General features: G+C 37.0%; 3 protein-coding genes and 1 long non-coding RNA gene across 5 annotated transcripts; all 4 read right to left on the bottom strand.

The window, feature by feature from the left end:
- Nucleotides 1-1,318: 1,318 nt before the first annotated feature.
- Nucleotides 1,319-2,290, bottom strand: LOC140795408 (uncharacterized). The gene is made up of 2 exons (XR_012110294.1): nt 1,670-2,290; nt 1,319-1,580 (listed from the first exon to the last, which is right to left on the bottom strand). It is a non-coding gene; the product is annotated as an uncharacterized lncRNA (long non-coding RNA).
- Nucleotides 2,291-7,345: 5,055 nt separating this feature from the next.
- On the bottom strand, nt 7,346-10,863 carry LOC140795037 (GCN5-related N-acetyltransferase 7, chloroplastic). 2 transcript variants are annotated; one of them, XM_073147394.1, is made up of 5 exons: nt 10,501-10,862; nt 9,764-9,919; nt 9,542-9,637; nt 8,801-8,921; nt 7,346-7,673 (listed from the first exon to the last, which is right to left on the bottom strand). In XM_073147394.1, the coding sequence occupies exons 1-5, from the start codon at nt 10,819-10,821 to the stop codon at nt 7,513-7,515; spliced, it is 855 nt and encodes a 284-aa protein (XP_073003495.1). In that variant the 5' UTR covers nt 10,822-10,862; the 3' UTR covers nt 7,346-7,512. The 2 variants fall into 2 exon arrangements, with proteins under 2 accessions (XP_073003495.1, XP_073003496.1); XM_073147395.1 differs by lacking the exon at nt 8,801-8,921 and having other exon boundaries at nt 10,501-10,863.
- A 756-nt stretch (nt 10,864-11,619) lies between these two features.
- Nucleotides 11,620-14,939, bottom strand: LOC140795036 (tRNA-specific adenosine deaminase TAD3). Its single transcript, XM_073147393.1, has 9 exons — nt 14,810-14,939; nt 14,690-14,741; nt 14,518-14,591; nt 14,134-14,255; nt 13,800-13,882; nt 13,603-13,705; nt 12,588-13,052; nt 12,278-12,390; nt 11,620-12,056 (listed from the first exon to the last, which is right to left on the bottom strand). The coding sequence occupies exons 1-9, from the start codon at nt 14,868-14,870 to the stop codon at nt 11,894-11,896; spliced, it is 1,236 nt and encodes a 411-aa protein (XP_073003494.1). The 5' UTR covers nt 14,871-14,939; the 3' UTR covers nt 11,620-11,893.
- Nucleotides 14,940-15,414: 475 nt separating this feature from the next.
- On the bottom strand, nt 15,415-18,285 carry LOC140794700 (glutamyl-tRNA reductase-binding protein, chloroplastic). The gene is made up of 5 exons (XM_073146834.1): nt 17,798-18,285; nt 17,584-17,664; nt 17,200-17,304; nt 15,976-16,125; nt 15,415-15,788 (listed from the first exon to the last, which is right to left on the bottom strand). The coding sequence occupies exons 1-5, from the start codon at nt 18,206-18,208 to the stop codon at nt 15,564-15,566; spliced, it is 972 nt and encodes a 323-aa protein (XP_073002935.1). The 5' UTR covers nt 18,209-18,285; the 3' UTR covers nt 15,415-15,563.
- Nucleotides 18,286-21,115: the final 2,830 nt, after the last annotated feature.

Genomic DNA, 21,115 nt, shown 5'->3' with positions numbered 1-21,115 from the left:
TCTGTGGACAGTCTAAGCACTTGTTCAGTTGCCCCAAGTCTAATTATTCCCAACTGTTGCCTTTGTAGAGATAAGATTGCCTTACTACAATTGCTATTTGATTTAAGTGTCATGAAGTAATATATATCTTTAGTATGTTCTGATATTTGATCTTCACAATTCTCTATCTTCGTACTGATACAAGCTATATTAACGTAGTTGAATCTACTCGGATTGGTTGCATCTTAGTTGCCCTTAATGTCTGAATAAGTGCACAAATTAACTTACTTTTTAATGGAGATTAGAGAGTATGGTTTGAAAAAGGGATAGAGGGAAGAGAAAATGATGATGGCACGGTTGGACTTCATCGAATTGGCAAAAAGGGAGGTGGAAGGAGGGTGGTCGATGCCTAGAAATAGAGATAGAGAGAGATAGGAGGCGGCAAACAAATAATCCTTCATAATAAAATTAGGGTTGCACTTCACATATTTATAAAGTCAAATCTTAGACAGACTCAAATACAAACTCGATGAACTCATGTAACTTGACTAACCCAAGTCGAACTTAGTTTCACAATACATGTCATAACTCGAGAAAAATAATTAATTAATTTGACTAGACCAAATTAATGAACTAACAAGTTGATTTCAATGGCTGCTTTGAGTATATGGCTCAACTGAAATAATAGCTGCCAAAATGAATGTAAATGGCTAAATTAGATAAATATGTTCGACCATATGAGCTCTATGTGCCGTGAACGATCGAGTCGTATCACATATTATTTCTTGAGTGAACTTGGAGATCTAGGAACTTGATCGATTCTTTTGTCTCATAAAGGTAAATTTAAAGATTTAAAGTTACATGAGGCACATAGGCCACTTGAGCTATACTAACATGCAGAAGAATCATATTGTTGCTATGACTATGAGAGATGCTTCTGTAGACGGTTGGGTATAAAGTGAGTTTGGTATTCCTACTGTAAAGCTTATTATGGATAGGCTGATGTTCCTTTCAAGGGCCATTTTCAGACCTTTCTTAAAAGTTACATTGTGTATCACCTTTTTTTTTTTCCTTTAAGGAAACTTAGGAAAGATAAAGGAGACAGCATGGTGAAAATAACTTCTTTTTATCCCCCCCGAAAAAAACTGCAAATTGCAACAGTAAACAATTTCAGACATTCTGACACATCTTTCCATCACATTCATATTTTGATACATGAGGACCTTTTCTTCCACTAGGATATTAATTTCCAGCATTCTATATGCATGAGGATAAACTTTGGTAGTTATTAAAGATTCAAGTCTGACAATGGCAACTTTCAATTTAGAAGTGAAAAAGATGAAAGCAATCCAATATTCATTCGATAAGAACAACAAAAAATTTACACCACATCAGATGGGTCTCCTCCAGTTTTTTCTGTTAGAGCCCTTCTACACTGCTACCATATTTTGCAGAGATAGCATGCTTAGGAACTCAACCAAAGATAACATCCTTTGCATGTTACACTTACACTGTAATCCATGAGAGGCCTTGATCTTTGTATTAAGAAAACACTTCCCCTGGTTGAGAAGTTCCCTGATTTTCCACCAAATGAAGCTTCTCTGTTTATTAAAACAAAAACAATAGTAAGAAGACAATATTCATCCAAAGTATACTTGATTACTTGAAAACTAAAGTTTATACTATATACCAGCTCTTTGAAACAGCAGTGGCTTTCAAGAGACATTGCATTAGATCCACCTGCTCTTGAAGGGAGACAACATAGTCTACAGCCTCATTTAGCAAAGAGAATCCATGCAAGGACTCACCACCTGGAATAAGCCTTTTCAGCACTTGGGTCCTTCTCTTCACCACATTCCTAGCTAGTACACTTGTTGGCAAACCATTGGATGCATGCACAAAATTCCTCCTTTCATTGCACCACCTATAGGACCTCCTCAAGATCCTCTTACTTCTTTGGATCTTGTAAGAGGTGTTTGGTAAACTCCCATACTTCTTCCCTAGGATGGACCTCAAGAGGGCTCGGTTTTGCTCCTCCTTTGAGAGGTCAGTGATGAGGGCACGAGTCCATTTAGTGCTGCCTCTTGCTAATGCCATGGCAGCATTGGCTGAGAGCTTGATGGCATTCTTTCTTTTCTGGAGACCCATGCTCCTGGATGACAAGCTAGCTAGTTGGAGACCAAAGATCATGTGCTTGAAGAAGGCTTGCCTGAATTTGGTTGTACTTTGCATGGTTGTGAACCTGTGATTTGGAATGCTAGGTAGGAAGAAGAAAGGTTGCTTTGCTTAATTTGTATATATATATATATATAGAGAGAGAGAGAGAGAGAGAGAGAGAGAGAGAGAGAGAGAGAGAGAGAGAGAAGGAGGGGGCAAAGTAGCTTATATAGGAAGAAGTCAATAGTTGGTTCTGCTCAAGAGCACTGCATGTGGCCTAAACTGTTGCATGTGGATTTATATCAACTAAAGTCTAATAATTCTATCCACTTTCTCCCTTTTTTTTCTTCCCTTAATTTCCAATTCTTTTCTTCTATACAAACTAGTCACTGAACATCACATCAATCAAATATTTTCTTTTCCATCTGACATATTTGATGATGTGATGTCTGATGGGAGAAGAAATCCATAAAAAATCTTTACAATTTCTTTGGCAATCTTTATGATGGATTGCCAAATCTTTCAGCAATCGATAAAAAAGTTTTAGAAACAGTTTCAGCTTATTTATCAGCTAACCTTGGACTGCAAAGTTGTTGCCTTCCAAAGGAAAACAGAGGGTTTGATCTCTAATCTGCAATGGTGTACTGAAATTATATGCATTTGGAATCCAAGTTTGAAGTAATCTTTCAAAGCATAACAAAATCTTTTGAAAGAGGATGGAGTGACAAAAAAAAACAAAAATAAAGAAATAAAAGATTGAAGAAGTTTTTGGGTCATTGATAAGGGGTTAGGAAGCTGGCTGGCTCCTTGGGAAGAGACAGAGCACATGCATTCACATGGTGCTCAAAAGACCCACTTGACCACAAAAAATCAAATGGAGCTCCAATATATCCTGATCATATGTTTAGAATTATGTCAACCTCTAAGGACTAACAAAGACTTTGAAACTTCTATGTACTTAGAGAAACTTTTAATTAAATTATATATCCTTTGAAAAGCCCCTCCACTTTATGATATTATATAAGATTATATATATTTTATCCTCCCTCTAATTTGGACTAAAATTACTTTGCCCAAACTTTATCCTAAAAGACCTTAAAATTTATTGGAACATGAATCATCTTATCCTCTGAATCTATATTTTGTATTACTAAGTCACTCTTAATTATTTTTTTTCTTAAAATTGATTTTTTTTTAGAAAAGAAACGAGGTTATTTTAAGTCATTTTGTCATATTTATTAAGGATGCATAATAATACAAAACAAAATTTACATGGGCAAAATAATTTTGAACCAAAATCTAGTGGAATAAAATATATTTAACTCTATTACATAATAGAAAGTTAAATAAGTACAGTCTCTGAGGTTTGAAGTTGACAAAAGGATGGATGTATACTGATGTTATATTTACTCCTCCCTTCCCTCACAATTGAGTGGTGGGAAAGATGGATTGGCAGGATCTAGGAAACATGGTAATGGCTGTGGAAAGTGTGGGGTCTATAACTTTCTCTTTTTTTTCTTCTACCATGGTTGGCATTGAGCAAAGAAGATTGTAAGATCACATGGTGTCCACATAGGGGTTTATGGTCTCTGGAGCTCCACATGAGACTCATTGCTATGCCTTTCTTACCCTTAGACTCTCTCTATGATCCTTATATATTTTTTTCTTCTTTTGAATGATTACTTATCCTTCTTGTCTAGGATATGAATGCAATGTGGTGCTTGTATAGATGTAAGGCATTATCCTTGTGCCCCATTTGAGCTATGCTAACATGAAAATAATGGAGAAGTTGATAAACTACATAAAGCATAGCAAGTTTCTTTACAATGGTCATCAATTGGAGACAAGAAACAGGGAAAGATGAACAACTCCACATATAGATAGATAGTCATGAAATCCTCCAGTTCTTTCTGATCTTGGTCACAAGTGCAGCATATTGATCTGCTTCCAAGACAATAATGGATTAGTATCAAGTTCTTTGCTACTATTTTAGGATCTTGGTCTCCAAGATAATGATGGATTGCATGAGCACCTAAACTAATATGAGCATATGATAGACTTATGCATAAGTTTATGCAGTGAATGCTACATATGTTACACATTGTACTATGTTTCTTGGAGCTGACTATAATCATATGTTCCTATTAGGGTGCCCTAAACATGTGGACACATGGATGGGCTCCTCTGTCTCAGCAAAGGCATACAGCCATAAGCAAGGAATCATTGAAGATTTGGAGTACAAGAGACCCTTTAAACATTTCATGCCCTAAATCTGGGTACTTCTTGGAAGTTTTGTCACACTAATCAGGGACTTTGGATGTATCTTTTAGTCCTTATGTGTGTGTGTTTTCCATATAGTGCTGATTTAGAAAAGGTAGCTCGTTTTGAAATCAAAAGCCAAATTGCCCTTTAACTTACTCTTTCTAATATTACTTCCCCTTGAAACAGGGGAGTCTTGTCAGCTTCTTGCATGCCTAACATAACATGTTTCTCAAATTATGCTTAACAGTACCAGAGATGTCCTACAATGCTACAAGATGATTTGAGTTCGATAAGTTTTATTATGTCAGTATATATATCTTATATAAGAAGCCAACCATTAGCCACTTGTAAATTTTCATCACTTTTACTTCCATACATTTACAAATTCAATCTCAATTTGAATAAAAAAGCAATGTTAATTTCTAAGTACGTCATGGTTAAATTGCCCAGTCATAATTAATTATGTCATCTCTCATTTGATAACTTACAATACATGTCTAAAATTCCATTGCTGAAACCAAAAGAAAACTACTTTTAACACTATGGATTATTGCTTCCTGAGGACATACCACAAACTAGAAGCACTAAAACTGGGAAACCACTAAATACTTGAGCAAAAGATAGACTATTCAAGATGGTTATCTAACTCCAGCATGCAGACTGCAATGACTCGGACAGTATTCTCCTTATTCCATTTTTCTTTTCTATTTGCTTGCAAAAATTGTAGGGTAGAATTCAAGAAGTCGATCGCAATCCTCTTCAGATTGGCAAGACATTCAATAAACTTGATAGACTAATTGATCCAACTATTTGCCAACCTATATCTCTGTTAGTTACATATGAGAACATTCAGTTGATTCTCTTCTCAAATTTTGTACATATGTAATACATGCAAAAGAAACTGAGAACCAAGCAAGGCCCTTCTTTAAGAGATTGATAGATACTGAGAGATAATTATTCTACAAACCATAGAAATCTGAGAGAGCCTTTAGAACATTCACTTGCATCTCTAGAAAGGCAATGTAATCGGTTGTCGTATGAAGCAATGCTTCTACGTCTGCATCTTCGCGCATCGGAACTATACTCTTGAGCTTCCTAAATTTCCTTAGAACTAGATAAGGAGCTACCTCCTCCTCCTTCTTCTTCTCCCTTAAGTGCACCACTCTTCTAGTTCCCTTACTCATGGAGAGGAAGGGAATTCCAATCTTTAGAGGTCTACTCATGAGAATGAGAGGAGATAGACAGGGAATATTGAGAAACAAGAGGATATAACTAGGCATGGTCGCATGGGTATAATAGATACAACAAGATCTAACTTTAGAGCAATTTTCAAAGTTCATCTGCAAATTCTATTGGAAAAGATCATATAAGATGACCTTGATCTATGGTAAGTAAGGCTAGTTAAAAAGCATTATGTTACACCCTCCTACAGTAAATATGTCAGACTTCTTTGTCAGTTGCCACATAGAAAAGGATGGATAACTGATTTATGTTCTTCAGTTGTATTCAATTCACATACTATTTGATAACAATAGTAAAAATCTTATGTTTGCGACGTCGCCTTTACTGCATAACAGTGCATACTATGTTTACCAGTAAACATAAACTGTCTTCTTCTCTTGTTTCTTTCTTTCACATGCAATGGAGGAAAGAGGGGGTCCCTTCTTTCACATGTTGGTCACACTCTTTCTCTATGCATTTAACTCAAGTTCATGGAATTAGCTTCCAAGACTCCCATGAACTGCTTCTTCTACTGTGCTTGTGCTAGGCCTGGTTTGCAAGAGAAGGTCTATATGATCCTTAAAGATTGTTGCCTTAATTCACCCAAAGTTCACTGCTAGAAAGCAAAACCCCTTGTGCAATTACTGCACATAATCTTTGTTCTACAGTCCACTTCAGACACGAACATCATTTCATTAGTATGCATGTAAGAATAGTGCTGACTGGAAGGCTAAGAAATGGAATAAATTCCGAGATAATTACATCTAGACTTCTGAATTATTGTGACCCCCTCGTTTATTTTTCTTAACACATTAGCCCATTTAACTATGTAAAAATGATGAACACCCCTTTTCATTAGTTATCCTTTAGATTTTTCCGTTAAAATTTTTATGCGATCAATCTTACCAGATATCTGATCAGCCATCAAGATGGGCCTTAGAATTGGATATCTCTATTTCCTGTCTCTGTTTATCCCACTTGTCATTTGTGGTTACATACTTGTATCACAGTAGAATGCTGTGGTGCTTAAAGAATCCATTGCTTCTTGCAGTCCAAACCCCACAGAATCAGCAGAGGTTAAATCTTGCAGGTAGATCATCTTCTCAAATCTCGATCTCTCATCCCATACTTCCCATAGGAAGAATAATTATACTACCTTAAACTCTCCTCTTCCTAACGACAACGAGGAAGAGGATGCCTAAGATTGTGACATAATATCATCAAAATTCTTCACCAAGATGTGAACCATGTTACAAATGGGCAAGTAGTCACATGGCTTCAAAGAAACAAGCCCAGGAGAGCTGGTACTGACCTGATCCAGGATTGTAATGACTTGTCCTTGCTGTGGGTCTGATGCATTGCTGTGATCTGGTCAAACTTTTTGTCATTTGGTGACAAAAAGCAAGAATAAACAAGAGGAAAACCTTATAGCACACGTAATCTGGTCCAGTAGAACAAGTCTTTCATATAACTTGTTCACGGGAAAAACCCAATGCAACTACACCCAACACCCAATAAATTTCTCTCATCTTATTTCTCTAAAGTGTTTCCTGCTTTTCGGTTAGTTTAACATCAGTTGAATTCGGACGTGTTGCTTACTGTATGCAAAGGTTTACATTTGTGAAAAAATTTAACTATTGCTGCCAAGTGAAGACCTGCATATCCTAGTATTGCTTGTTTTATATAATTCACATTTCATTGCCTACTTCGTGCTGGTCATCTCAAGGGAAGCAAGAAAAAGTTATAACATTGCATATGTACTTAAGTCAGAAGTGAAAAAAATATTATACATAAGAGTTTAAGACCCAATATCTGAGGCTTGAGATTGGGCTTTACATATCAAGAAGAGGAAAGCCAAAGAATGCAAAATAGGATTTATTTTAGCTTACAAGGTTATTTTTTTAAATCAGCCCAAAGGAGAAATCGTCGAGGTCGACCAAGGAATCTAGCTCGCCAAGCAGGTTCTTCATCTTCATAAATAAATCCACTCTTCTGGTACAACTTCTGGGCTGCTTTGTTGTCCACAGCAACATGAACATATAGATCAGTTATGCCTGGAAACATGTTTGCAAATATCAAACATGAATACTGATAACTGAAATTATATCAACTGTTTACACAAGAATGAAAGTTCAATCAGTCAAATTATTGGCTAATCGGAATCTAATCTTAGATGATTTGAAAACTAAGTGTACCCTAGGCGCTCAACATTTTATTCTATCGTTCCCTATATAATCTGGTGCCAAGAGTACATGTACAAAGTTCCAGAGAATTATTAATGGCATACCATTCTCAGTCATAGAACTTCTCACCCTATAGAGGATTCATATATTCTAGAGAGACATTTGCAATCTTTTGAAAAATTGAACTCAAGTTTCTAGAGAGAGATTTGCATTCTAGTGGATTAATGCAACCTCAAAGAAGAGTCATGAGACACCTAAGGACCAGTAGGCCATCCACCAGTGTTGCCAATGGTTCCAGTGTAGGATTGTTGCTCCTGTACTAAAATCCTAAGTTCATAGTCATCATAAACTATCCACCTGGGTACTGATTGAGGATTTTGTTGTGCCAGGAAACGGGCCATCACTCGTGCAGGGATGGCATGGGCAACTAATCTTAGAAAGTTTGCCGAGGTTGAAAGGACAGTAAGGCAAATTCTTGGATTTACTATAGAGATACCCATCAATCAATCAGCAATCACAAATTTTGACCACTAAAAGTGCTTCCAGTAAGCAAATCTAGAACTTGCTCAACTAGTCAATGGAGAATACAAACATAAAAAACCTGTTATTCCTAAGGTATCACCTTAAGATAACCATTTTGCTGCTGACATGCTACTATGTTAATTCTGACTGATTGAATTGACATTAAGTGATAATTTCTCCTCCAGATTCTTGAAGTCGGAGTCAAGATTTCTGAAGCATTTGCTACACTCTCAAATTATAATTTTATATAAAAATACATAATGGCTTCAGGTCTAGGTCATTCTTGCTGACTTTTGACTCACTATAACTTATTTGTGCAACTAAAAATTGACAAGAAGCCTAAGCTCTAAAACCATAATTGTTTTCTCCTATTTTCCAAATAACATACAAGAACAATCGTTGTCATGCCAGAAATGCCAAGTGACTGGCCATGACGATCAAAATATTGGATTAAGATAAGCAGAAGAAGGAACCACCCCATTCACAAGCAATTTCCTTGGATTTGGCAACCAATGAGAAGCCCAAGCCATTTCTCTGAATTTCCTTAGCAACACATACATTGCTTAGATATGCCCTCATGATATTGCCACCGTTTACCTGTTAATATTGATCAACTGTAAACAGCTATTACTATAACTTTCAAACTAAATATAGAGAAATAACGTCAGAAAGAGAAAGGAGAGAAGAAAGTAGCTGCACATCTGACCTTATATAGAGTATAACTTTCACAGTTGATCAATTTCATTGTTTGTAGCATGAATAACATATAAGAATCAGAAGATAAAAATAACATCAGTGTGAAATAGTTAATTTCTTGACTACTTATGATTACTTATTGCAAGTAAACTAAAATCCATCCCACTACAACACACAAAGATAGAAAATGACAGACAAGCCTGCAACAGTAATTTCCTAACTACATAAAACAACAAGATAAAGATTTCTCATGCAAATATACAGTAAGTTGATCCAAGAGAATTCCTGATACAATTCTGATAAGCTTGATTTTTCACATACCTAAATGTGTCGTAAAAGCAGGATGGTGCAACAATTGTGGCTTCACATTGGAACAGCATTATATTAAATAATGAGTACAATGAGATATTAATTAGTTTATATGATCATAAGAAATTTAGGCCGAATTTACACTGCTCCATTCATGCAAATTATCATCTCTGTTTATGTCTTATCATGGAAAAGGAATGAGATAAGAGTACCTCAGGTCTCTTTCCGGTCAATTCGTCTGCCAGTGAAAGACATTGATTAAGATCTAAAGTCCCAACAACTAATTTGTCTTGTCCATCCTCAGAAAACTGCATATTCAGAGATACCAACTTAAGAGAATTATACATTCCTGAGGTATCATCTAGACAACAAGCTGTATTTGCATTAGCTATCAAAACACTGAAAAAGTGGAATTCCATGTGAATAGTAAGTACCTTACATGCGGAAGACAGATCATCTGCTAAGCCCAAGTATGGTGATAATGGAAGTGTGGCATTTATACAAGAAACCCTTTTAAATCCTATCCTCTTCCCAGAAATGCGATCCTTTAATGCTTCAAACTCCCGCTCCGCTAGAGCATTTCTATGATCCTAACAGAACTTGACAACAAACACATACCATCAATACTCAATAGATGCAATTCTAGTCAGTAGTTATTCAGCAAAGTGCAAAATACTACTCTACCATTAAGAACTTTAACTAGACCATCTTATATCCTTATGCCATATGAGAAAGCATCACATGATGTGCACAAATAAACTGCCAAGAATTGCAAACACAGTGAAGGGAAACATGGAGTCATGAACATGACAGTTTAAATAACTAAAGTTCTAAATATCCTCAAATGACAAACCATTCTAAAGGTATATGTTAGTAATCGAAGCGTTTATTCTCTTTTGTATTACTATTAATATAATGTAAAGATCCATTCTTCATTGATTCTTAGAAAAAAAAATGGTATTTTTAGCTTTCCCAGAAAAAGTCTACGATCAATTGTGTTCCGTTGACGCTCTCTCTCTCTCTCTCTGGCAAAAGAAAAAAGGACCGCGTCATATATCTAAACAATTTTGTACTCCATCACAGATGCCAGATCACTTCTTCCAGCCCAACAAACAACATAAAGATAAAGAAATATGCACATAATGTAAAGCCTGATCATAAGAAGGCTCACCTCGACGCCGCAAGATTCGCGGAACTCGTAGAAGGTGCGGAACCGGAGGCGGACGGCGGCCCACAGCTCCTCCTCCGACCAGAACTCCCTCACGGCGAAGGAACTCACATCCAAGGCTAGGGCTTCTCGCTCGCAGAGGTGGGAGGAAGCGCGGCCGACGCCGCCGCGCCCGGGGGAGGAGAGCAGATGAGCACATCGGAGCCTTCTCGGGGTAGAAGAGATTAGGGGGGTCCGGGGAGTGCTAAAATTCGCGCGAAGGAGGAGGTGGTCGGACGAGAAGCGTGCGGACGATGTAACAGCGGATGAGGAGAGCAGCGCCATCGACTCTGCTTTGGGTTCCTTTCCTCCATAGCTACGAAGGGTCGAGTTTTAAATGGTAAGGTAGGTATAGATTCTCGCGGGAGATGGTTAATGGTGAAGTAGAAGCAATATTAACCGTTAGATTAAGTGCGTTGATGAGATTTCTGCGGTGGAGATGGGGCGTAGTCGGGTGGTTGGGAGTGGCCGCGGGACACGGGATTCATAATATCCTCTTCTCTGTTTGTGTGGTAGTTGGTGGCCAGCCAGCCACAGCCAGAGGCAGCAAATTGCAGAAAACGAAATACAATTTTTCATTCGGACCCTATGTTTATGTTAATTATAGTTTACACTTTACACTTTACACTTTACACTTTACACACTGTCTTTTCACTTTATCGACTTGGACCCTATAATTTTTAATAAATACAAATACGATAATCTTCCCACGTATATTTACAACTTTTCATTTCAGACCCTGAGTTATACGTTAATTATATTACACCCTATCTTTTCGCTATCTTCAGTTTGAACGCTATATTTTTAATAAATACAAAAACCATCCTGTTTCCACCAATATTTCGTATTTGCCATTGGATTTTACTGAAAAAAACACCCTGATTTATCTGTGATTAAATGAAGAATGCAAAGGTTGAGTTAGAAACAGAGAAAAGATGATAAACCACAAGAAACACATAATCTAGGGAGCAATATAAAAAAAAATCCTTTACAATAATAACTGATACCGTTGCATGTAATTCGAGATCATCCACAAACCTGAATAATTTCTGAGCAAGAACAGGTAGCAAAACAATGAAGATGTTGGATGACTAACACCACGAGAATTTTTGAGTAAGTTTGTCAAATAGCAGTGTCAGCAACTTAATTTAAGCCTGTGAAAGAGCTACAAGTGTGCACAATATTTTGCTCTTTAGAACAATTGGAGCAGTGAGATTTTGAAGCCTCCTGCTCTCAAGATCAGAGTGAAATTGCTAGATATAAAGTATGGCATGCCTTAAGAAGAATGCAGACCAAGAATTCTTGCCGTGTTGATTCTCTCTCTTTGTAAGAATGCATTGGCCCAATAACATCTATGTCATGAAGGGTTGTCAGGTATCAAAATCCTGAACACAGAGTAATGGTGATTCAAGCTTTTCTCTCCATGGAGTCTGTGGACACTGCCTAGAGCACCAGCATTTGGGTTTGGGAAGGCATAGAAGATGCGCCGGATTCTTTGGTGAACAAGCGCCATGGCACACCTTCAATTAGGAAAATTTGTACATATCAAGAACATCTGTGAATCTCAAAGTGACAAAATAATGGTTCTAATACTGCAGAAAATGCACATGTCTGTAGATTGCCCATGCTTTCACTTGTTATTTTCTCTTGTCTAATTTTCTATGTAGGGGACACAGCCTTGACAAACAATGAGACGCTAGAATGTTTCTCTGGATATGCTGAAAGACAGTTGCAAACTTACATTGTACAAGGCTCCCACACAAGGTAAATATCAAAACCAGTGCATAGATAAGGCCGCGTTGCTTCAGAAGACAAATCACTGTTGCAAGCTTCCGACGCCACGCCTATCTTATTCTGAAATTAATACATGTGTCCAAGGATTTAATAGGTAACAGAAGGAAAATTCCAACAACTGAAGTTCAATCAGAAAAATAAGACGATAACTTTAACAGAAAAAGAAACCATTCAGGCCCCTAATCTTTAATAAATAGGATATAACTTAGTAGCCTGAGAAAAATAAGACAGATCCGAAGTAGAAGGTTGAAGTTTACCTCTAACATCTCTGTCTTCTGTCGTTTCGCCGGACTATTATTGGCATTAAGCTGTGAATCATCATTTGAATTTGAGCTAGGGAATAACTGCATATCCCTCACTGAAGCTCTGTCAATAGCAACTAGAGCAGCATGCCTCAAAGGATGCCACGATATATTGCTCACACAGTTTATTGAATCCTGATTGTATGGCTTTTGTTTCAACCATCCCCAAGGATTAAGACAGGCAACTTCAGCATATGAACGATTGCATTCATGATGTGAAATCTTTGCAGAGAAGGGTTCTACAGTGTTTGCTAGTATGTTTGCCTTGGTTACAGAGGAGGCAATATCTGTTGCCCCTTCAGCACAGAGATATTCTGAGTTGTTTTCCTCTGAGGAAGAAGGTAGTGAACATATTTGATCACTACCTTTTGCTATAATGTGCCTGCTCAGTGGATCGACTATGACAGCAGCATTTGTTACCTGAAATATAAAAAGGACTTAAACTGAGTGCAAACACAAATGAGTATATTCTACATGGAACAAGGAATAACTATATTTTAGTTAGCTAAAGGTACTTGTGATTCTAGAAGTTGATGAGCTGAAATGATTCGCATACATTTGGAATTTTATTAGGGGAAAAATGCATCCACTCTGACAAACTTTTGCTTGATTATATTAAGGAATATCTAAGATTGATAATTGTATATTGCGATTGATCATATTACATTTTGAAATCTTCCGTGCCAAAGGGACTAGCTCTACAGCACATGAACCCAACTTGTCCTTCCATGGAGGAAAGAACATGGTTAAACTTCATCATAAGTCCACATTGTACAGAAAAGAGAAGCCATGGTTAAAGAAGAAACAAGCATATGTATTACGGAAAACCAACGGTCCAATCATTGTAAGGCAAAAACTTAGTCCTTGATTCACCATCACATAATTAGGAGGTGAAACCGGAATTTAATGATTGATTGACATACTTATATTGGCAAATGCAGCAGGAGTATGAAGCATTACATCAACATGCCTTATCACCACAATAGCTCAGCTTTGTCAGTTGAAAAGCCATCTTAATGTAACTGTAGATAGATTGAGATTCCTCTTCACTAAATCCAGATATACCTTCTAAACTGTTAGATTTACAGGGGAAAAAACAATCAGGGAAAGTATAAACAACGATACTAAATATAAACACCAGCTAATAAAGCAATCGCGAGGTCAAACTTGGTTGGCGGATGGTATGATGTTGGCCAAAGCTTGCACTGTTCTTCCCATTCTTCTTTTGACATAGCAGCAAACTGGGCAACCTACAAGAACTTTCCAGCATGAATAATTTTGTCACATAAGAAGAATCTCTAAGATATGCATGATTTTATTGATAGACATTCTAAGCATAAAAAACCATGAGTCTACGGCATAAATATTAATTCAGAAACCTGATTTGTTTTTTTTTTCATGGTAGAACTACAGATCCATTCTCACCCAAGAAAGATTCTACTTCACCTTCACTAATTAAATATAAGGAAAAGAATTCAAGAAGGAAAGAAGGGTTGCTCACTTTTGCACTGAAAGGACTCAATTGATAAGCATTCACAAGCTGAAGTATATCACTCGGTATGGCCTCTGCAGGATTTTCATGTTCACTGGATAGGCATAAGATAACCGATAATTCAACTTTTCCTGCCAAGAAAATCAATGGTTAAAATAGTTTAGAAACCAATTGATTAATGTATATAACCCAAATAGCAGAGTAAAGAAATGGAGAGAAAAAAAAAATGTAGCAGTGACAAAACAAATTGAAAAGAAACCACCATTTCTGTTCAATGTAAATAATCATTCTTCTGCTAGAATTATCGACAACGAGAGTGTGCAAACGAATAGCATTTACGAAAAACGAAGAACAAATTTGCTTCCTTTTATTTTTCGATAAGAAAATTCGCACCTTCGGAAGTTGTTGTCCTCCGCACTCGCTTAACATGGCGAAGATTCTCAAGTTGGAATACCTGATTCAACTTCCTAATAAACCAAAAATAGAACAAAACCGATCATAGCAAATCCCAAAGAAAGAACATTTCATCAATCAAAATCATGACTTGCAGCAACCAAATCACTACCTCACTAGTGTGTTCGCTAGATTCGGCTCGATCTTGGCAGCTAGTACATCAACTGCAAGGAGTAACTGCCAATCACTCTGAGTCCTTACGAAATAGGAGGAGGAGGAGGAGATGTTATACCAGTAGATTGTTCGAGAGAGGAAGGAGGCTTCCCAGGGACGTGAAGGATTTCCCACGCCATGGCTTCTCTCGGGCTACGCCTCCACGCTGGAGCAGGAGAAAGGCTTACGTTGCTCTCGCGGAGAAGCGGCCAGTTACTAGGGTTTTTCGGAGGCAAAGAGTAGGTAGACTTGAGCGGTGGTGGGCCGGATCGGGTTTGGGCCCAATCGGATTCCGGGCCCGACCCGTTTACAAATAAATGAGAAATATTGATAGTGGATTAGTGGATAAGTGGGAAATTATTGCAACATAAGTGCGACCATTGCATAGGATTAGCAATTATGCTTATGTAATATACAACCAGTAACCAATAAAATTATCATTCAGAAGTTAAACTCGATTGTTTCACGTCTTTAATGTGATTAGAATATCAGACAGTGCAATTAAGATGCAACATTTTTTTCCAGCATAATTTTGTTTTCATAATTAATTGTAGTGCTTTCACTTGAGAAAGAATAGTAGACAGACAACTTTTAACCCTAGACAAGGGATCCAGAGCTTTTGATGATTCATTATTTTGATGCTGTCACAAAATGATTGAGAGTTTCATCGCCGCTCTTGCAAAGTACACAAAGAACATAAGTAGTGAAATTAGATTCATGAAAGCCGTGATACAAAACGTAGAAAAAATTGCGGTGTTTCACTCATTTAATCACAAACAATGGTAGACCTCTGAAGCAAAATACAACAGCCAAAAAGGAACATACACGCCCACCTATCTAATCTTCTTCAAACCCTCTACCTTCTGAAAGTCGGGAACGGCATAGTTCTTTTCAACCTCCCATGCGAGATGAGACATCGAATTGAAAGATGATTTCACTCCCTTCTCATCTGTGACTTCCCTAGGGAAAGGGATTCGGACTGCAAACAATCCTTCGTTGGAATATAAATGCATGTCAAACCCTAGCCTATCAACCCAAATCATCTTCGCATCCATCACCTGCAATCGTAAGTGATACACCAAAGATTAGCTTGTGCACATTATGGATCACTAAAGCTCTACATGGAATTCTGAATTCATTCAAGTATTACCTGCAAATTGATTAAATAATATCTTTCCAACTAGTTTAAGCAACATGTTAATTTCATTGAAGGAATAAAAATGGAGCATATCATAAGTTCAATACCTGAAAACCTGATTCCACATAGACATGGCATAATCGCTGGACATCTTCAGCATGTCTAGAATTCATTTCTTCGACAATCTTTTCAGCAAAGTTGCGAAGAGGATCAGGTTCTGCACTTATGTATTCTGATGATGGTACCCAAATTCCATCCTGGAAAGAAAATCATGATGATTCGCGAAAGGTGTTTAGCAACTCAAGTGTAACTACTCATATGTTTCCCAGTCAACAGCGTCAACCATCATGCTAAGAGATCAAGACAAATTGAGAACCATCAAATGGTCCTGTGAAAAGAAGATATGCATCAAATATGTGGCAGGTAAAATCTTCCTGTCACAAGATGTATAGGTTCTGTAGGCAGAACTCTCAAATCCATTCTATCAAATAGAGATACTGAGAACTATATATTTTCTGATGCTAGACCTTATAAATGATGCAATATAGTTGCAAAAAAAAAAAAGACAGGCAACAATAAAATCTTGCATCTACAACATTTCTAGCTTTTCAATGAATGCAGTGAATCTGTCAAGTAAACATCTGTGCCATGTAAATCAGGCCACAATATGAGAGAACTAAAACGAAGTCTCAAACAAACTAAAAGGATCCACAAATCCACAACAGTTTCATTAGCAGGAAATCAACACAAAGTTGCCGTCAAAATCCAGCCAAAGGCTTATTATCGCACGAAGTCAATTTTGCCTCATGGAAACCTAGAATAACCAAAAGTTCTTCTAGATGGGAATATCAAATGCAACCAAACATCATAAATGTCAAATTCAGGCTTATTGGCAATTATCAAACATAGAAGTCAATGAGAAGATGACTTCAACTTGAGGCAAGTAACAAATATAGAAAGAAAGTTTACATAGAGACTTATAAAGAAATAAAAGCCACTAGATTATAACACATAATACTCATCAATAACAATGATTAAGGAGATTGATTCATAGAAAGTAGAGAGACCACCAAACATTATATCACATGTTTTGACATTACTTAATCAATTTCTTATAGCTTATATTATTAATTCTCCTAACTCTGTTCAACAAGTACTTTATTGAATAATGAACATGTTAGCATGAAATTGAATGTCATACTGTATAATATTGCATCGCCCATACCATATGACTTGTTATGCTTTAACACTTTGCAAGCTTCAATAAATTAAAAGAGCAGAGATGTAGACTTCAAAAATATTGCAGCTTATAACTATGATAACAATCCTACCTCCTTAAAATCTTCCATGTGAAATATGCGCTCCACAGAAATCAAATACACAAGGTCTTGATCTACTTCTTCCCCAAACTTCTTTTCCCATTTTGTGCGAAGCTTCTGCAAGATATAATGCAATAAAGAGATCCTTAAGTTGAAAGACATCAAAGTAGGCAATGCTATAAATTTTGTGCTAATGAGAGAGAAACAAAAACAGATTTAAGTTGGACATAATGTTTTGTTGCTCGAGGACTATCTGTTATGAATCAAATTGAAGTACAAGAACATCTACCATGTCGACAATTTGATAAATTTCAGTAACTATGTGCAATGTTAAACATGAATTCTTGTAAACTCACAACTCTCGGCAAAACGAATATCCAATTTGAAAATTATCACCTTCAAAAGCAACTCATCACTGGCTTTAGTCACGTTACCCATCAAGGTACACTGGGGCGTTCTCGAGCCACTCTGCTCAAACTGTTGTCATCACAAAACTACATTAATCATTAAAAACTCTTAACCTTACAACAACTAACGAAATTGGCAATTCTAAAAGTACCAACACCCAGCAAAATCCAATATTTAGGCCAAAAGAAAACAAACTCAGTACCTCGACATGGAAACTGGATCTCCCATCAACCGCAAACAAACTATCGGGATGGTTAAGGCATAGAACAGGGGTGCCCTCGTCATCGACGACGAAGCGGGCACCTACGCCGAGCGGCCAGCCGTCCTGGGTCAAAGTGGAGAGTGTTCCGGTAGAGGAGAGCTCCATGATGGTCCTGGAAATCTCGGCAGGGGAAAGCTTCGTCTTGGGCTCTCCTCTTGCCACGGGCGCCTCGGTAGAAACGGCTTGGAGAGAGCATCGGGGGAGGCGGAGAGAGGAGGAGAAGGCATGGGAGTGGAATCTGGGAAGTGGGTATTGTCGGGGAGGGAGGAAATGAGACTTCTTGGAGAAGGAGAGGGTTGTAGGAGGAGAAGGGAAGGAAGGAGAGATGAGGGTATGAGGAAGGGGAGGCATAGCGCGGTGGGAAGAGAGACAGAGAGATGGAAAGAATTTTAGGAGCAATTTGGAGTTTGGATCAGGAAGAGATGAGATAGTTCGGAGTCAAAACTTATAGCTTTATCTATCTCTTTTCTTCTTCTTCTGCATGGGAAAATTTATACTTATTTTGTTCTTATTATGATTCATGTCATAAAAAAAAAAAAGGAGTTAAATATAATTTATTTTTCAAACAAAGGAGAGAGGCTCCCTGCAATAAAAATAACATGTAGGTGATAATTGCACAAAAAAAAATTATTCTAATAACAAATAAATATAGAAATTGTTCTAATAAAGAAATATAGATGTAGAACTCAATCCATTAAGCCCATATAGTAAATGGGCTTTTCTTCTCATTGGAGTAGGCTGCACCTTGGGCTTAATTAACCTTGTTGAATTGGGTTACAGTTAAACACAATGGCAATTCTTAATCTTGGAATGCACAATAACCTTGAGTAGTTTAAATACAAATTATGAATAATTATATTTAAACCTCTTAAAATATTGCTCATCTTTACATAAACCTCCTAAATATCTTCTTTATTAGCCGGTTGTTTGATACTTTTTAGATCATTTTATTCTTAGTTAGAGGAAAGAAAAAGAGAGATAAATTGAGAACAAAATTATCACTTAATATTTATGTATTTTTATCCACATTGTAAACTAGTCTAAGGAGTGAGACATAGTTAAAAGAATCAGAACAAACTATGGAGATTTATGCGAAAATAAACAATAGTTTAATGAATTAATCTTAAAAATTAAATGTATCTAGGTGTATTTTTTTAAATAAATAATGTGGGCTTGAGTAGGTCTAAGATTCAAATTTTATTATTTATCTTAGAAATAAGTTAAGACATAATATATATTTATACAAAATAATAAATATTAAAGACATAACTTTGTGTACCCCTTTTGGTATATACCACAAATACCAGGGACAAATTGGAATTAAAAAGTTACAAAAAATAATTTAAATTGATTTCATACCCCCAATTATAAGGTAGTAGTACTCTATAGGGGAACCAAAAAATTTATTTATTATTATTTTCATAGTGGCATTATTCAATATTTTTTGAATGTAACATCAAATAAAGTTCATCTACATTTCATGACATAATTGGCACCCCCCCCCCCCCCCACATTGATTGGGTCAGAGATTTTTGCTACCCATGAGTAATGCCCCCTTCACAAGTTGGGTTCTGGTGCCTTAATAATCGTGCTAGCTATTTTGGCCTAAACTTTATGAAGATGAATAAATTATATATATATATATATATTTAAAAAAAAAACTAGGTGTTAGAATTGGATCTAGATTTATATATCAATGAATGGCGAATCTTGATGACCCAGCATGGCTTGTCTGCTAATCCAAAGACCACCACATTCTCATTCGGTTAGAACTACGATATTAAGTCTTAGGGGAGAAATTTCTTTTGCCGCTAATTAGGTCATAAAAGAAGTACAAAACAGTGGAATTGGGTTTCTCTATTTTATCCAATAACATTAAAAATTTTATCTCTCTATTAGATCCAAAGCATGCTGAATAAGAACAGAATTCTCATATTGAATTGCGTGCTAGATCATGTGATCATAATTATCAAATCTTTTGTTTGAAGGAATCTAGAAATGGTGATCCCTAACTATCACATTGGAGGAAAACAACAAGGTAAACTAATCTCGTTCCAGGTTGACCAATCTTAGATCACAATCTTTGATCTCTAGGGCATTAAATCTGTAGGTGTGAAGTATGTTTTTCTTCCTTGAGCCCTTGAAAATTGAAATCCATGTGGTAATTAATGAAGCCAGGTATGTGATTAATTAGACAATCTTATGGCCACTCTGTCTCAACCATTTGATTGGTCTTCAGATGCTTGTGTTATTGTCGGTGGCATAATCTAACCCAAATATTAGCGTTTACAAAGATGAAAGGAGAATTAACTGTCATTTATAGTTGGTCAACAAGTTAAGGATAATGAAAGATGCACAATAATAAAACTATAACTTCAAAGCTTTCACCTCTGTGAATTTTCTCCTTGAGTTGGATTCTTTATACCTCTATTGTTTTATTCCATTTTCCTCCCTTTATAATATCTAATTTGATTTCGTTATATTTAAATCTCATAGTTGAAAAAAAAAAAAGAGAGGAAGATAAAAGGGGATAATTTTGATATTTATAGGTCATATTGGATCCGATAAAGTGGCAACTTTACAAAATAGGCCAAGACTTTTCTGCGAATTGTCCTCCCAAACCCGGGGATTTCGCATAAAAAGCCCAAGATCCAGCAGTCCAACACGCTGCTGCTTCCTGGATCCTAAGATCGCACGGAACTCTACGCCACAGTGCCCGGCCACGTGTCGCGGAGCTCAATACACGAGACGTGGGCCCCATAAACTGCCACGTCACCCCCTCCACGGGCCACGCCGAGGCATCCATCTCATGGCCATGTCTGGCCGCGGTTCCCTTCTGTCGGTGGCCTCCTCCTCGGCAAAGGATCGCCGATTCGCTGCGCCCCCGCGGGGACCACCAGGTCCACATCTCCGTTTTGCTTCCGACCCTGGTCAACGAGTAATTGACACCACGCCCCCTTGTAAGAGATGCCGAGGAATATGCCATCTCTCTTTTAATTTTTTTTTTTTTTTTTAAAAAGTTTCTAATCTCTTATACAAATAACGTATTTTTTTGGGGTGTAAATCCCAAATTAGCCATGAGAGAATCTAGGCGACACCACCAGCGAATCACATCCCCTTCTTTATCATTTATAGTATCATTCTTCCCATGATTGGATGGAAAAATTATTACTTTTTTGGTTTCCCAAAGATACCCAGAATTAATTATTGGCTGGGCTCTTGCTTAAACACAATGGTGGATTTAATCCTTTCAGTAAG

The sequence above is a fragment of the Typha latifolia genome, chromosome 9 (genome assembly GCF_019914945.1).
Source record: "Typha latifolia isolate L0001 chromosome 9, TyphaL0001v2, whole genome shotgun sequence".
NCBI lineage: Eukaryota > Viridiplantae > Streptophyta > Magnoliopsida > Poales > Typhaceae > Typha > Typha latifolia.
Note: the sequence above shows the minus strand (reverse complement) of the source record. Positions and strands in the feature narration are given on the sequence as shown.